Source organism: Schistocerca serialis, chromosome 1, assembly GCF_023864345.2.
Source record: "Schistocerca serialis cubense isolate TAMUIC-IGC-003099 chromosome 1, iqSchSeri2.2, whole genome shotgun sequence".
In the NCBI taxonomy this organism is placed as follows: Eukaryota; Metazoa; Arthropoda; class Insecta; order Orthoptera; family Acrididae; genus Schistocerca; species Schistocerca serialis.
In genome coordinates this window covers 229,092,821-229,105,973 of record NC_064638.1, presented here as the reverse complement: position 1 = coordinate 229,105,973, position 13,153 = coordinate 229,092,821, and the positions used below count along the sequence as shown (strand labels likewise).

General features: G+C 37.8%; 1 protein-coding gene across 3 annotated transcripts in view; it reads left to right on the top strand.

Moving 5' to 3' along the window:
- Positions 1 to 13,153, top strand: part of LOC126466399 (adipocyte plasma membrane-associated protein Hemomucin-like) — a 115,284-nt gene that overhangs the window by 57,012 nt on the left and 45,119 nt on the right. For all 3 annotated transcript variants that reach the window (XM_050096383.1, XM_050096384.1, XM_050096382.1), the window contains exon 4: positions 10,230 to 10,346. In XM_050096383.1, the coding sequence (XP_049952340.1) occupies positions 10,230 to 10,346 (117 nt within the window). The remainder of the gene's footprint in view (positions 1 to 10,229; positions 10,347 to 13,153) is intronic.

The following is a 13,153-nucleotide window of genomic DNA, read 5'->3' as shown; positions in this document are numbered from 1 at the left end:
CTGTTAAATGATCAGCAAATGTACTGTACCACAAACTGACAATAGAAGATAACTTCTACATACAGAAGGCAATAGCACAAGGCAAACAAGTTTTAAATGAAAACACTACACTCTGTAAAGGCACATTATTTAACACATTAAAAGAACTTCACAGAAAAGGCAACACAAACAACTAAAGGAGTTTACACACACATACACTCACAGAAAAAGAGAGAAAAAGTAAACAAAATTCGTATTTGGCAGGAAACTCTCTCGGGAACAAATGAACGCCAAAGGAGCTTACACTCTCTCTCTCTCTCTCTCTCTCTCTCTCTCACACACACACACACACACACATATACATACATACATAGAAATGGAGACAAAAAGTAAACCAAATTCAGATTTGTCACCGAATTCTCTTGGAAACAAATGAACGCAACGGGATTAGGGAACACAACAACAAAGTGCTCACTGCATTTTGCAAATTAAAAAGCCATTTATAAAGAACAAAATTATACAAAATACATTAATATGTGTGTGCAGTGCCCTCAGAATGCAAAAGAATGATCTGTCACAACAAAACAGGAATAATAACAAATATATACGCATAAAACTTTTGACACGGCAAAATCACATTTTTTATAAATCAAGGGATGTGTTACCTCACCGATGAAATTCACATTTGCATCGTTTGGTTTGCAGTTGTTAAGCTATCCCTGCAGGACACCATAAAGATGGTCCTACAAATCCATACAATGTAAAATCACAACAAAATAAATAAATAATAAATATTCATTAGGCCTCACTTTGTTAGATTGGGTGCAACTTAAAATGTGTTCACTTTTTATAGTTTTCAATAAACAAAGATGACAAAACATGTTTGGTAAAAAGTAAAAAAACAGTGTTTTTACAAAAAGGTGGAACCTATATCCTATGATTTCTATATTCTCCTCTGTAAACAAGAAAGGATGACAATCTATAGTTAAAAAGGCTAAGGATACACACAAGAAGCCCACACTTCAAATTACCGCTGGAGCTATATAGATTTTATTGTCCCGTAATAAATGTCTCCAAGTCCACCTCTTTGTTATCAAACAACACCTCCAGCTAGCTAGCTGTTCCACACTCTGCTAGGCTACCTGTTCCTCCAGAGTCCATATGTGCTCACCAAACAGCAGCACCCTTCTTGAAAACAGATGACATATTAAACCAGTTCCTGAGCCTGTGCACGGAAACCCACTTGCGAACACTTTCAAAACTGTCAGCACAGGGAGAACAACTTTATTGATCACTGACTATCTACTTCTGAAATACACATGGCAACACCACCTCTGCCTCAGAGGGGGGAAGAGTAGCCTTGTACACCCCACAAGAGGTGCTGGCCAATTATCTGATTGTGCATGCTCCAGTCTGTCCCACAAAGTTATTTTAACTTTCAGACCTATCAGCCAATCAGCTTCCAGACAAGAGTGTAGCCACTTTCATTGGCCAGTTTGTGTTAACTGTACTGCTGTAAAATGCTGCTGCCTGTCAACACTTCCAGAATTTGTTTACCAAAGGGTATTAGGAAACACTGCTTTTATATGACAAATACTTGTGTTTAAAAACAGCTGTGGTGGGCCAGACCACTTTCGTTTAGCTGGATTAAAGGAAGACTGGCACTTATCTCCAGCCTGGAGAATAACCTCTGTCTCATGGAAACCAGAAAACCAACTTGGAAATGATATGTCATGACCAATGACATCATTGAGGTCTGTAGTGTTTTGTTGGGTTACAGGATTTGGATTTAACTTACATGAATCAGTGAGGGTAAAATATTATTTTATTTTTCTTATTCTTCTTAGCTGATTGTTGCTTTAGGTGCAGTAATCTATGACTTCTTCACCTGAAGGGACAGTTTATGCTGGAAGGAAATGCGATGTGACAACTTCCACTTTCTTTCAATAATTGTTCAGACACCTTTTGTATATATACTCCATATATTGTCTGGATAAGTTTACAGTGTCCATCAGATAACAAAGGCTTTATTTAAAATATTTAACATGGAAACACTATGTACAAGTTCCCTTTACATACCATGAAGGATTAAGAATGAATGAACCATAAAACGTTAATTTTTCCAGTCTCAGTTGAGTCATTGTCATGTTTGCCTTATTTATCCTAGGGATGACATGCTTCTTCAATGTAGGCCGCCAATTTGTGGAGCCTCTATATTGGGCCTTTGTATGTACTTCCTCTTATGAAGTTACCGGATCACTGGCATCTCTTGAAGACACACATAATCCCTTGGGCTGGTTCTTGAAATGCAAAAAACAATGCTCGTGCTTTATGCTCTTCTGTATAATAATTAGTTTTATCGTTCTTTCATTCATGAGTATCATTTGTCAGTAAGAAATACATAGGCATACACATCAGTCTTTCAGAATGATATGTAACAGCTTAAAGACCCCTGCTTAGACGAATGATCTCATGACACATTCAGCTACTTTACTTAACTCAGGTGTTAATTTCTATGAAGGATCAATGCCTTTTATATTTGCAATAAATCCTTTATATAAGAATCTCTGCCTACTGCTACATTATAAAGTTAATAGCCGCACAGAGTGGCCGCGCAGTTTGGGGCACCATGCCATGGACTGCGCTGTCCCTCCCACCGGAGTTTCGAGTCCTCCCTCGGGCATGGGTGTGTGTGTTTTCTTAGCATAAGCTAGTTTAAGTAGTGTGTATGTCTACGGTCTGATGACCTCAGCAGATTGGTCCCTGAGGAATTCACACACATTTGAACATTTTATAAAGTTAACAACTTTCATCTTATCAGTATCGTATTAAGATTGTGTTTCTCCTTGCTGGATGTCTTGCTGTGATTTACAATACTCCAGTGATTATGTCTCTGTTGTAATTAAAGTAATGTGCCTTTATTAATGCACATAACATTTTTTGAATGTGACTAGTATATAACCTTATTATTTACTAAAACATACTTGTTGCAAGCAATGTGTTTGTGTTTTTTGTTTAGTCCTACTTTATCTTCATTGTATTTTCCTTGTAGTGCTGTTGCAATAAAGTTGTAATAATTTAAGAAATGCAAGTTGGTTTTATTTTTTTTAACACAACAGATTCTGGCTACCATAAGTTTCTGTAATAGACATGTAGTACTTAGAAACCTTTTGCTTTCTTAATATGTGTGTATTGTAATTCAACATTCATTATTTCCACTGTACAAACTTGACACTTTTTACTCCTTCAAAAATATCTTATTCAATTATCTCATTGTACTATGACAACTCACAAGGGGAGGCCATGACATTGGAATCACAGATTTACTTCAAACTTTGTACACCTTCAGTATGTCGTTAAAACAACATAATGTGGGAATAGGAAGATGCACAATTTGAAAAAAATCTATTAATTGACTTATGTATCTGTGCATAGGTGCCAGACGTTACAGTTCATGGTGGTCAACTGATAACCATTCGAGCTTTGTAAAATGAACGTCTGCCAGGTGACGGTTAAATTACCACTCAAACTTAATTATTAATCTTGTTTTTCATTACTAGTTATATTATTTAGTTGATATGACACTTGAGAGATAATACAATGCAAAAAAAACACATGTATTTGCATGAAGTTTCAGTTTATGTTTTCCATGTCTTTATGACAAATACCATCCTGCAATGTGTGATATCGAGAGTACATCCGACAAGTAATTGTACATTACTCATGTGGTGTGCCACATAGTGACATACTGTATTATTGATTGTGAACAATGTCACTCACATAATTATTTATCGAGATTTGATGTGGGCTTTCCAGGCCTGTCCCTTGTCCTTGAAAATTTAATTACAAAGAGTAAATAGTCAAATAACATATGAAATTTACTACAGCTTCCTAAAAAGCACTTTTTTTTAAAAAAATTATAATACCTCTCAAATGTCATGTTGTTGTTATTGTGGTCTTCAGTCCTGAGACTGGTTTGATGCAGCTCTCCATGCTGCTCTATCCTGTGCAAGCTTCTTCATCTCCCAGTACCTACTGCAACCTACATCCTTCAGAATCTGCTTAGTGTATTCATCTCTTGGTCTCCCTCTACGATTTTTACCCTCCACGCTGCCCTCCAATACTAAATTGGTGATCCCTTGATGCCTCAGAACACGTCCTACCAACCGATCCCTTCTTCTGGTCAAGTTTTGCCACAAACTTCTCTTCTCCCCAATCCTATTCAATACTTCCTCATTAGTTATGTGATCTACCCATCTAATCTTCAGCATTCTTCTGTAGCACCATATTTCGAAAGCTTCTATTCTCTTCTTGTCTAAACTATTTATCGTCCACATTTCACTTCCATACATGGCTACACTCCATACAAATACTTTCAGAAATGACTTCCTGACACTTAAATCTATACTCGATGTTAACAAATTTCTCTTCTTCAGAAACGCTTTCCTTGCCATTGCCAATCTACATTTTATATCCTCTCTACTTCGACCATCATCAGTTATTTTGCTCCCCAAATAGCAAAACTCCTTTACTACTTTAAGTGTTTTATTTCCTAATCTAATTCCCTCAGCATCACTCAACTTAATTCGACTACATTCCATTATCCTCGTTTTGCTTTTGTTGATGTTCATCTTATATCCTCCTTTCAAGACACTATCCATTCCGTTCAACTGCTCTTCCAAGTCCTTTGCTGTCTCTGACAGAATTACGATGTCATCGGCGAACCTCAAAGTTTTTATTTCTTCTCCATGGATTTTAATACCTACTCCAAATTTTTCTTTTGTTTCCTTCACTGCTTGCTCAATATACAGATTGAATAACATTGGGGGAGACTACAACCCTGTCTCACTCCCTTCCCAACCACTGCTTCCCTTTCATGTCCCTCGACTCTCATAACTGCCATCTGGTTTCTGTACGATTTGTAAATAGCCTTTCGCTCCCTGTATTTTATCCCTGCCACCTTCAGAATTTGAAAGAGAGTATTCCAGTCAACATTGTCAAAAGCTTTCTCTAATTCTACAAATGTTAGAAACGTAGGTTTGCCCTTCCTTAATCTAGTTTCTAAGATAAGTCATAGGGGCAATATTGCCTCACATGTTCCAACATTTCTACGGAATCCAAACTGATCTTCCCCGAGGTCGGCTTCTACTAGTTTTTCCATTCATCTGTAAAGAATTCGCGTTAGTATTTTGCAGCTGTGATTTATTAAACTGATAGTTCAGTAATTTTCACATCTGTCAACACCTGCTTTCTTTGGGATTGGAATTATTATATTCTTCTTGAAGTCTGAGGGTATTTCGCCTGTTTCATACATCTTGTTCACCAGATGGTAGAGTTTTGTCAGGACTGGCTCACCCAAGGCCGTCAGTAGTTCCAATGGAATGTTGTCTACTCCGGGGGCCTTGTTTCGACTCAGGTCTTTCAGTGCTCTGTCAAACTCTTCACGCAGTATCGTATCTCCCATTTCATCTTCATCTACATCCTCTTCCATTTCCATAATATTGTCCTCAAGTACATCGCCCTTGTATAGACCCTCTATATACTCCTTCCACCTTTCTGCTTTCCCTTCTTTGCTTAGAACTGGGTTTCCATCTGAACTCTTGATGTTCATACAAGTGGTTCTCTTATCTCCAAAGGTCTCTTTAATTTTCCTGTAGGCAGTATGTATCTTACCCCTAGTGAGATAAGCCTCTACATCCTTACATTTGTCCTCTAGCCATCCCTGCTTAGCCATTTTGCACTTCCTGTCTATCTCATTTTTGAGACATTTGTATTCCTTTTTGCCTGCTTCATTTACTGCATTTTTATATATTCTTCTTTCATCAATTAAATTCAGTATTTCTTCTGTTACCCAAGGATTTCTACTAGCCCTCGTCTTTTTACCTACTTGATCCTCTGCTGCCTTCACTACTTCATCCCTCAAAGCTACCCATTCTTCTTCTACTGTATTTCTTTCCCCCATTCCTGTCAATTGCTCCCTTATGCTCTCCCTGAATCTCTGTACAACCTCTGGTTCTTTTAGTTTATCCAGGTCCCATCTCCTTAAATGCTCACCTTTTTGCAGTTTCTTCAGTTTTAATCTACAGTTCATAACCAATAGATTGTGGTCAGAGTCTACATCTGCCCCTGGAAATGTCTTACAATTTAAAACCTGGTTCCTAAATCTCTGTCTTACCATTATATAATCTATCTGAAACCTGTCAGTATCTCCAGGCTTCTTCCATGTATACAACCTTCTTTTATGAGTCTTGAACCAAGTGTTAGCTATGATTAAGTTGTGCTCTGTGCAAAATTCTACCAGACGGCTTCCTCTTTCATTTCTTACTCCCAATCCATATTCACCTACTACGTTTGCTTCTCTCCCTTTTCCTACTACCGAATTCCAGTCACCCACGACTATTAAATTTTTGTCACCCTTCACTATCTGAATAATTTCTTTTATTTCATTATACATTTCTTCAATTTCTTCGTCATCTGCAGAGCTAGTTGGCATATAAACTTGTACTACCGTGGTAGCCATGGGCTTCGTGTCTATCTTGGCCACAATAATGCGTTCACTATGCTGTTTGTAGTAGCTTACCAACATTCCTATTTTCCTATTCTTTATTAAACCTACTCCTGCATTACCCCTATTTCATTTTGTGTTTATAACCCTGTAGTCACCTGACCAGAAGTCTTGTTCCTCCTGCCACCGATCTTCACTAATTCCCACTATATCTAACTTTAACCTATCCATTTCCCTTTTTAAATTTTCTAACCTACCTGCCCGATTAAGGGATCTGACATTCCACGCTCCAATCCGTAGAGCGCCAGTTTTCTTTCTCCTGATAACGACATCCTCTTGAGTAGTCCCCGCCCGGATATCCAAATGGGGGACTATTTTACCTCCAGAATATTTTACCCAAGAGGACGCCATTATCATTTAATCATACAGTAAAGCTGCATACCCTCGGGAAAAATTACGGCTGTAGTTTCCCCTTGCTTTCAGCCGTTCACAGTACCAGCACAGCAAGGCCGTTTTGGTTATTGTTACAAGGCCAGATCAGTCAATCATCCAGACTGTTGCCCTTGCAACTACTGAAAAGGCTGCTGCCCCTCTTCAGGAACCACACGTTTGTCTGGCCTCTCAACAGATACCCCTCCACTGTGGTTGCACCTATGGTACGGCTAGCTGTATTGCTGTGGCACGCAAGCCTCCCCACCAACGTCAAGGTCCATGGTTCATGGGGGGTCAAATGTCATATAAATTGAATAAAGGGGCCAGTGATGAAAAAAAAAATAGATTACAAAGTAAGTGTTAGCTGGATTCAAACCATTGCCTTGACCACGGCTCTCTTGCAAGGCGTGAACACTAACTGTTTGACCACAATTAATTCTTATGACCGACACCTTCGCACAGATACATCAGTTACATAATAGACACGTAAACCTCTCCTGAAATTTTCTCAGAATTGGCAGGCTAGTGCACCTTACTACTTGCACATTATGTTGTTTTAATGGCCTTCTAAGGGTGTACAAAGTTTGAAGTAAATCCATGGTCCCAATATTGTGGCCACCCCTTGTTAGATAAATTTATTTCCACACAACATTGAAGTAAGTCTCAAAATATTAAATGTTCGACTTCTGCAGAAACTATCATTTACACCTCCTTTCTCATACACATTTCTCCTGTTTAATCAAATGTTTCTACAGATTCACATTCTTCCTCCCTTTCCTCGTCAAAGGTGTAGCTCCTCCTTCATTGATACACATACAAATATCTGTATCCTTACTCCTACTTTATCAGCTATCACACTTAGTTGGTTGGTTTTATGCATAGTTTATCCTATATCCATTTTCTAAGTACCCATTTGTACCACTGTAGCCAGCAGCCCTTGCATATAAATTACAGTTATATTATTTTAGCTAGCACTCAATATAAATTTATTTTACTTTACCATAATGTTACTTTTGCTGCTGTGAAAGCATATAATTATTGTCTAATATTACATTGATGCTAGCAAGCCATAAATTATGCTTTTTGTAATGCATGCACCTGTTCTTCCTGTCATAAAACTGACATTGCTAGCATCCTTGAACAGAAGTGCACAATAAATCAGTCATAATTATTATCTTCATACAGAAAAATATTGTGATACAGTATTGTTATAATCCTGTGAATAATGACTCAATGAGTGGCTAAGGAAACATTTTTCTCAGTGCTCTTGTAATCCTGACTAATTCCCAAAAAATTGGAAATAAAATTGTAACACAAAGAGAATAGTCTCACAATGAGGACTATTGAATATGAAACGAGGGGATGATAGAGATGGTACCCAAAAGAGGGAAGTGAGAAGAAAGAAAAAATCAGCAATGATAACACTGAAGAAGGAAAGAAGATAGCCCCAAAGACAGATACTCATCTCAGCTTCCCCCCCCCCTCCCCCCCCCCCCCCCACCACCACCATCAGGTGGTAGTGGTGGGGGGTTACTTCACTGCCACTGAAATGTTGGAGGACAAAGATGGACGGCAATCCTACAGAATGGACACCACCAGGCCCCAAAAAGTGGTTTCAACACCTTGCTATTGCAGGCCAGTATGGATTACTCATTGTCTAAAAGAAATGCTCCTAAAGTTGTCAGATTCCTGTACCACAACTTCAATATTTTCATTACACAAGCTTTAATGTTTAGTCAATGTAACTATTTTCACACGCCCTCTGATATTTGTGTTCTGATATTTATGTTCATCATGCTTGATGAAACATGGACTTTTAAATCTTCATTAAATTCTCCATGTACTTAATAAATAAAAACATGTATCATTTGCAATTTCATGCAAGAATAATGAACATTTTCTTTTCAATTGTGTAAGACCATTTCCTTTGTGTCATCTTGAAACAAGACTTATAGGTGTCAAGAGTAGAAAATAATCACAGAAGCTTCTCATGATACTAACAGGTTATTGGCCCTGATTTGCTTGTAACACTGTGTTGGATTGTTCACTCCTTAATAGGGTATAAGTACGAAACATCATTGTTACTCATTTATTTAAGACTATGGCGTATACTGACAGACTTACTGGCAGTGATAACTGTCTCAAATTTTCTTTGTGGTTTGATTGTCTTACTGTTATTCTTGGTTTAGACAATGGAAAATCCAGGATTGGATGTAACAATATTATGAAACTGAAAGTTGCTACTCACCATATAGCAGAGATACTGAGTCACAGATAGGCACAACAAAGAGACTCTCACAAATAAGCTTTCGCCCAAAAAGGCCTTGTGACTCAGCATCTCTGCTGTATGGCGAGTAACAACTTTCCTTTTTCTAATATTGTTGTTCTTGTCTTGAATTACAAAACCTTTAGTATTAAAGAGACTTAAACTTCATCCGTGGCAGAGTCATTTGTAGAGGGAGTAGGCTTCTATAATGTACAGGTAAGTGCGAATAGATCCTGTATAAAGAAGTAGGATGGAAGTTTCCTATAAGAGTGCATTGTGTTAGCAAAACTTTCCTTTAGCATATAGAGTAGTGAAAACATTTTGTAAAGTGTGTAACAGTTGACATGAATGCTTTCTTAAAGTGTGGAATGGGTAACAGGAAAGCTTCTTTAAAGAGTCTAATGGGTAACAGGAAAGCTTCCTTAAAGTGTGAAAAGATTAGCAGGAAAACTTTCTTAAACTGTGTAAGGTGTAGCAGGAACGCTTCCTTAAAGCATATAAGGGCTACTGGAAAGTTTCATGACAGTGATGTGATAAACTGGAGCTTTTTCCTGTTCAATACCATATCGTTAATTTAAGTCAGTCGTAAAACGAATAAAATAATTTATAAAACTGTTTTACACAACAGTATGTTTCCCCACACTATGGAAGAATTTACAACTATAGATATGTAAGCATCTTTGGTATGAAGTAGAACTTGTTACATGATAAATCAATTCACCCAGAACCCTGGCAGCAATTAACCAAAATGCTTAAGAAAAAACAGAAATGAAATTTGTCTTCATTATATCAATGTTTAGTGTTTCGTGAAAAATTGAGTAAGTTGTGCATTCTTTTAGCTGCACAGTTGCGGCAAACAGATATAGGTATCCAGATGCTTTTAACCTTATAGTGTACGCATTGAGTGAAACAGAGGCAAAGGATTTGTGCCAAGAAACCAGTTTCTTTCACTGGTCAGTAACTTAAGTGCAAGTGGTAAAGTCGGTAGAAAAAATGAATTAATTTTTTTTAAATTATTGTTATTCTTATTAGTTTGCTGCATTTCAGGTGGTTACTGGGAAGAGAGTATTTGTGGACGCCCACTTGGCTTAAAATTTGACAAACATGGCAATCTTTATGTTGCCGATACTTATTATGGACTGTTCAAAGTTAACATTGAAACTGGTAAGTGTTCTGTAAACTGAACTAAATCTGAATTCAATACTGAAAATATGGTGATTTTAAATTTTCTTTGAAGTTAACTTTATGCCACTTCTCAGTGTTGAAAAATCTGACTGTATTAAATATTTTCGATCTCTTTATGTAAGGTTTATTATTGTGTATTCCCTGTAGTGTTGCTATAAAATTGTATTTATCCAAAAGTGAAAACGCAGGGCCAGTTGGTAAGATGACTCCTTTTACAGTATGTGACACATTTTTTCTCAATAAAATATGAAATTTAGTTTGTAATTTATTTGATAGCACAACAATAAAATACATGTCCTAGGTTCACAATGCACAATGATTAGTTTGAATATTTTCTTCTGTTTGGAGAAATATTGCATGGGAGTGTAGAAAATTCTGCAGCAGACACTGGTTAAGCAGCTTTTGGTGCAGCAGTTCCTCTTGTGTAAGGGTTACAAAATGTCATTTTAAAAATGAATTATATTGTGTTGTGTTCTTTGGCAGTTACATACCTCTCACATGAATTTACAGCCTGTTACAATATTATTTGTCAGCAAAAATTGCATAAAATAATACAAAAAAATGAAAATACAAAGTCTATATCTGTGAAATTACTTTTGCTTGTTTCACTACTAGATATGTTTTAAATTTAGAAATTTTCTGAAAGCTAAACAACTAATGACTTTTTTTGGGGTGGAGGGGAGGGGGCAGTAATGTAACAGTGTAATGTACATTCTGGATGAATCATTTAATCATTCAGAAATTGCTGTTCCGTATATCCACTTAATAATATTTTCACAGGCACGTCATGACCAGTGTGAGGGCACCAAATGGAGACACCTCTATGTTGTCAGGATGGTGTTGTGGAACCTGTAGAGTATCTTGTAGCACTATTCAAACATGATTAGCAAGTAAATATTTATTTGTTCAGATTTACAGTTCTGCATTTTGTTGTCAGCCTCAGCTGACGTCTCACGCTAGTGAAATGGAGGGATTTTGATGATTCTAACTGTCAGCATGCGTGGTCTAGGGGTAGTGTCTTTGAATCATAATCAAAACGTCTCCGGTCCCAGATTCGAATCCTACCAACATGTAAATTTTGATTAATAATCAGCATTGAGAGTTGAAGACTTCTGGCATAAGAAGTCACCCACATTCTTCCAATGGCCTTGTCAAAGAGGGTGGAGGAGTAGACAAAGGTTCAGTGCACTGTCTTGCTCTAAGGGTGGGAAACTGCCCCTAAAGGCAGAAGAATCAGCAATGATCAACAGCATGAGGATACAGAAGGCAATGGAAACCACTGCGTTAAAGACACATAATGTGTATCCACAGGACATTTGGCCTGTAATTGAAGAAGTGTCATGATGATCTCTCCATTGCGGAATAGTCCCCCATTCGGATCTACAGGAGGGGACTGCCAAGGGGGAGGTTACCATGAGAAAAAGATTGAATAATCAATGGAAGGATAACATTCTATGAGTCAGGGCATGGAATGTCAGAAGCTTGAATGTGGTAAGGAAACTAGAAAATCTGAAAAGGGAAATGCAAAGGCTGATTCTAGATATAGTAGGGGTCAGTGAAGTGAAGCAGAAATAAGACAAGGATTTCTGGTCAGATGAATATAGGGTAATACCAGCAGCAGCAGAAAATGGTGTAACAAGAGTAGGATTCATTATGAATAGGAAGGTAGGGCAGGGAGTGGGTTTCTGGGAACAGTTCAGTGACAGGATCATTCTTATCCGAATCGACAGCAAACCAACACCGACAATGATAGTTCAGGTATACATGCCAACACTACAAGCTGAAGATGAAGAGAAAGTGTATGAGGATATTGAAAGGGTAATACAGGATATAAAGGGGGATGAAAATCTAATAGTCATGGGGGACTGCAGCTGTAGGGGAAGGAATAGAAGAAAAGGTTACAGGAGAATATGGGTTTGGGACAAGGAATGAGAGAGGAGAAAGACTAATTGAGTTCTGTAACTAGTTTCAGCTAGTAATAGTGAATAACCTTTTCAAGTATCACAAGAGGAGGAGGTATACTTGGAAAAGGCTGGGTGATATGGGAAGATTATAGTTAGATTACATCATGGTCAGACAGAGATTCCAAAATCAGATACTGGGTTGTAAGGTGTACCCAGGAGCAGCTATAGACTCAGATCACAATATAGTAGTGATGAAGAGTAGGCTGAAGTCTAAGACATTAGTCAGGAAGAATCAATACGCAAAGGAGAGAGGTGCGGAAGTACTAAGGAATGACGAGATATGCTTGAAGTTCTCTAAGGCTTTAGATACAGCAATAAGGAATAGCTCAGTAGGCAGTACAGTTGAAGAGGAATGGACATCTCTAAAAAGGGCCATCACAGAAGTTGGGAAGGAAAACATAGGTACAAAGAAGGTAACTGCAAAGTAACTATGGGTAACAGAGGAAATACTTCAGTTGATTGATGAAAGGTGAAAGTACATAAATGTTCCGGGACACTCAGGAATACAGAAATACAAGTCGCTGAGGAATGAAATAAATAGGAAGTGCAGGGAAGCTAAGATGAAATGGCTGCAGGAAAAATGTGAAGACATCGAAAAAGAAATGATTGTCGGAAGTACAGACTCAACATACAGGAAAGTCAAAACAACCTTCAGTGGCATTAAAAGCAAGCGTGGTAACATTAAGAGTGCAATGGGAATTCCACTGTTAAATGCAGAGGAGAGAGCAGATAAATGGAAAGAATACACTGAAACCCTCTATGAGAGGAAATATTTGTCGGATGTGATAGAAGAAGGAGTCGATGTAGAAGAGATAGGGGATC